This window comes from Vanessa atalanta, chromosome 1 (genome assembly GCF_905147765.1).
Source record: "Vanessa atalanta chromosome 1, ilVanAtal1.2, whole genome shotgun sequence".
NCBI lineage: Eukaryota > Metazoa > Arthropoda > Insecta > Lepidoptera > Nymphalidae > Vanessa > Vanessa atalanta.
The window spans coordinates 11599450-11604110 of record NC_061871.1 but is presented as its reverse complement, the minus strand read 5'-3'; the positions used below and the strand labels follow the sequence as shown (position 1 = coordinate 11604110).

Here is a 4661-nt window from a genome sequence, read left to right as displayed (position 1 = left end):
AAGGGGGACGAAGAACTTTGTTTGGCTTTGGTAATGACAAAGACATTTATCGCTTCGTTTTTGTTATGGATTAAGCTATTTTTTAAGCTGGCAATAAATACATCGTTTAGGTTGATAGTACCGTACTTAATAAAGACACTTCTTTCTTTAGGCATTCAAAGAACTTTAAATATGAAGATTTAATAAGCATATGACATATCGATTTATAAAACATAAAGGTACCAGGTAAAATTTTTGCCTGCTAAATGTACTACTACTGCCATCTAAAATTAAATACTATTGCACATTCAAACCATAAAGATTAATGATATATAAAATAATAATAGTAGTGGTAGTCCGGTTAAGTTAGTAAAAAATGGGTGAAACGTTATCATCATTTGCATAAAGCTAAAAATTGGTGTCGATATTGGAAGCACCATTGTAAATTACTTAAAATTCCCTATTGGACTCATATTGAATAATAAAATATTAAAGGACAAAGTTTATAAAAAATGGCTTTTATGGATTTTTCAGCAAGTTTTATTATAAAAAAAGATTTGACAAAAATTGTAGATCAAGCAATTATCTATGAAAATTATTTCACATTTTACTAAAAATCACCATCTCTGAGATTCTAACGATTCAAAATTTTGAAAAAGTTGTGTACTTTCATATAAAATAATTTTAAGTCGTTTAAATTAATAAAAATCTCGCTACACGTGTTTTATATTTGTCAGGTGATTGTCTTTGATTTTGTTATCATAATATTTAAAAATAATAAAGACATCTTCTGACTAATGTTTCTTGGAAATTACGTTTTTTTTTATATTAATTCCAAGAGATTTGCGTTAAACAATATACATATATACAGTAATACATCAATAAAAAAACATGTACAATAAAAATAATGTTCCTTTTATTTAAATATTCTTTACAATAATTGTAGAACTATGGATATATCTGGAATAAGCTGTAGTACAAACGAATTATTTATATTACAAAGATAATTTTTCTACAGTTTATACAATAAAAATAACAATAATGTATATTGTGCTATGGTATTTGGACTTGCAGATTATCTGTAGTAGTCTCAGTTGAATCTCCAGCACCATTGGCCAGGAGCTCAATATCAGATCGATTCTTTGCTGCGTTTTGAGATTTACTACGCAACTCAAAGACTTGAGTAATCGCATCCCGGAAGCACAGAAAATTATAATCAATCACACCTGTAATAACGAAACAATATCTGTTATTGGTCTTAATATTTTTTTTAGTTTCTCATAAAGTTATATATACAATCAATAAATTATTTTTGTTGCTTTGATTGATATTCACAAATTGAGTCAATAAATGACATTTAAGGTACAAACTTTATACCTTGTTTTTGAAAGTTTTCTTCTCGGAGAATGCAGACAAGTGCAAGAAATTTATTAACTTCTCTCAAATACAGCACAGTTCCATTATTCAACTTTATAAGGCTAGAACTCTGACTGTTAAATGTGTTTACTTCAGTTTCATCTACCATCCTAAAATATTAAAACAAATTAAATTAATATATCAATTAATAATTTTCAAAAAAAAAACTGTTGTTTTAAAACAGGTCAATGAATAATTAATTTTAATTATAATTTATTTAAAGTTTTATTAAATACTATTCATATTTTATAATTAAATAACATACCCATATATACATGAAATATCAATAACAACATCAATCATATCACAGCATAATTCATAACTTTGCATATCTACTGGAGAACTGTCAGTTGCTATATAGATCTTGGATACTACATCGAAGAGGAATGCTTTTTCAATACCCGAATTCTAAAAAAAATTTTAAAATCTTATTATTAGTTTATTGCACGTCATTATATTTATATATATTAAAAATCAAAAAAATATGACCATCAACATATTAATCTAAGTACACTATAATATATATTTCACATTTAGAATTGACCTTTGATTTTTAAAGTAGTTGTGACCTAAGAAAGAAGATTGCACAGTATTTTTTTGGCCAAACTTATCACAAGTGGACTCATGACTGAAATAACTAGTAACATTTTTGTCCTGTTTAGTTTTCAGAAGAGTGTCATCAAATTCATTTCATCACATTTATGCAATACAATACATTTTCTTAAGCTTTATGAGGTAAAAGTAGGCAATATAGTAAAATCACATTTAATAACTACAAAGAGAATTTTGAAACCAAAGATACCATTGTTTTGTATTAATTAAACATAGTATTGCTTCATTGTTTATGAAATTGATATAAACAAATACTAATTATATTTAAATGAATTTATTGCTATAAATTTGTTAAAATGAGTGTCCTAACAATCCTATAAATATCCTGTATCACTATATTACATTGTTTTATATAAAATTAATATTCAATAATGATAAAACATTGATAAATTCATTTTAACTGGGTCATTATTTATTTAGAACTTACTGATATGAGTATATTTAGAAGATTTTCTAATGTAGGCAATTGCGGTATCAGCTTTTGGACAACTTTACTGAATGCTTCGAATATAGAATGATCATAGATAGAAGTCAGGTGAAATGATAGATGAACATGCTCCAGGCCTGCTTCTGCCAGATCTTCTGTTGCACGGTGGTGGATATCTCTTTGTGATTCCATTTTGTAATCATCATTAAGGCCATCCACCTGTATGTCAAATATTTTATATTTATTACAATATTTTTATGAAATGTAAGGGTTAATTATTTTTTTAATATAATTATTTAGAAATATTAATGGAAACAATAACTTACTTTATGAATAAACACCTCAAATTTTATATTACTATTAACTCTATATGCCTTGGTAACGGTGAGCTGCAGCTTATCCAATGCATCTTGATAATCATCCTGTAACATTATGTACAACATAATATGGATTATTTTATCATATGAAAGAGACAGAAATATATATTTAGACCAATGTCAATGATTAAATGATTAATATTGACTATATCCATACACAATCAGCAGCTATAGAAATGTATTATAAAAAAAAAAATTAAAACAGCTTACCTGGGCATCTATAACAAACACTAGAGCACCACATCCACCAAAAATGGTATCAGAATCAAAAGTTGGATCAAAAAAGTCAATTTGACCAGGAAAGTCCCATATTTGAAACTGCACAAAACTGCTATTATTTATATCATCTTTCACTATTTTGTTGGTAGATTCCAAAAACAATGTTTCGTTAGGTGACATTTTGTGAAAGACAACTTTTTGAATAGATGATTTCCCTGACCTGTAAACATTAAATGCAATCATTATACTTTCAGTACCATGCTCATAAGAAATAACCAGTCCGAATTATTTAACAAATGTTCTACCTGCGAAGTCCCATAAGTAGAATTCGAGGTTTATGATCTTCCTGTAGAGATGCATTATCACTATCACCATTTTGTTCAAAGGGACCATAACTGAAATCCTTAGGAAACGAACCAACGTATTCGTCCTGATAACTCTGCGGGAAATGGGAATAAGCGATAAGTTTGTGATTCATTGTAACAAATACAACATTAGCAGATACCAATGTATGTATTGTATTTGTTACACCAATAGAATTAAAATACATACCATATTAATTGATATATTTTCTTTAAAATATTTGCTTTTTAAAAAAATATCATATCAATTTTACATTGCGCTCTATGAAAAAAGTGAATTAAAGACATAAAATGATCTCACAATTACGTATGAAAATAAGTTTAAAACGAAACATTTTACTCAGTCTCAAGGTGACAGACAGTAAAAACAAGCTGTCAGTTCGAAGTAGATTTTATTTGACATTTAGTTTAGTCATTTAAATTCAGGTTGCACGATGCGTTCAAACAATATAATCTCAACCATCTTTCGAACAATTTTATTATATTTGTGATACATGTATTTATGTTTGATATTTGAAGCAACTATATATAAAATTTACTTGGTGGTAGGGCTTTGTTCAAGTCCGTCTGAGTAGGTACCACCTACTCATCAGATATTCTACCGCTAAATAACAGTACTCAGTATTGTTATGTTCCGGCTTAAAGAGTGAGTGAGCCAGAATAACTACCGGCACAAGGAACATAACATCTTAGGTCCCAATGTTGATGGATGTAAGGAATGGTTAATAATTCTTACAGCGCCATTGTCTGTGAGCAGTGGTGACCACTTACCATCAGGTTATTTATATATATATAAATAACTTGGGTGTGGACCAGACAAATATCGTCAAATTAAGAAAAGAGGTATTATGAATATAACTGTTTTTATTCCAAAGGTTTAACCTATATTAATATAATATCTGATCCTAAGCTTACTACACTATCTTGTATGGCAAAACATAAAACTACAGGTAGCTGTAGGTATGTGAAATCCAATTGCGAGTGGCACTGGCGTGGACGTGGGCAATGTCAGCTTCGCAAGGTCCAGTTCATTTAAAAGGGAAATATCATCATCATCATCATGTCAGCCGAAGGACGTCCACTACTGGACATAGGCCTCCCCCAAAGATCGCCACAATGACCGGTCTTGTGCAGCACGCAACCAGCGGCTTCCCGCGACCTTCACCAGGTCGTCGGACCACCTTGTGGGGGGCCTACCCACGCTGCGTCTTCCGGTCCATGGTCGCCATTCGTCGGTTGTGGTAGCCGGATGTCTGCCGGGGATTCTTA

The 4661-nt window shown here is 29.9% G+C and overlaps 1 protein-coding gene across 1 annotated transcript; it reads right to left on the bottom strand.

The window, feature by feature from the left end:
- Nucleotides 1–873: 873 nt before the first annotated feature.
- On the bottom strand, nucleotides 874–3760 carry LOC125077164 (ras-related GTP-binding protein C). Its single transcript, XM_047689000.1, has 8 exons — nucleotides 3583–3760; nucleotides 3336–3469; nucleotides 3022–3250; nucleotides 2761–2856; nucleotides 2435–2653; nucleotides 1661–1803; nucleotides 1357–1505; nucleotides 874–1205 (listed from the first exon to the last, which is right to left on the bottom strand). The coding sequence occupies exons 1-8, from the start codon at nucleotides 3583–3585 to the stop codon at nucleotides 1033–1035; spliced, it is 1146 nt and encodes a 381-aa protein (XP_047544956.1). The 5' UTR covers nucleotides 3586–3760; the 3' UTR covers nucleotides 874–1032.
- Nucleotides 3761–4661: the final 901 nt, after the last annotated feature.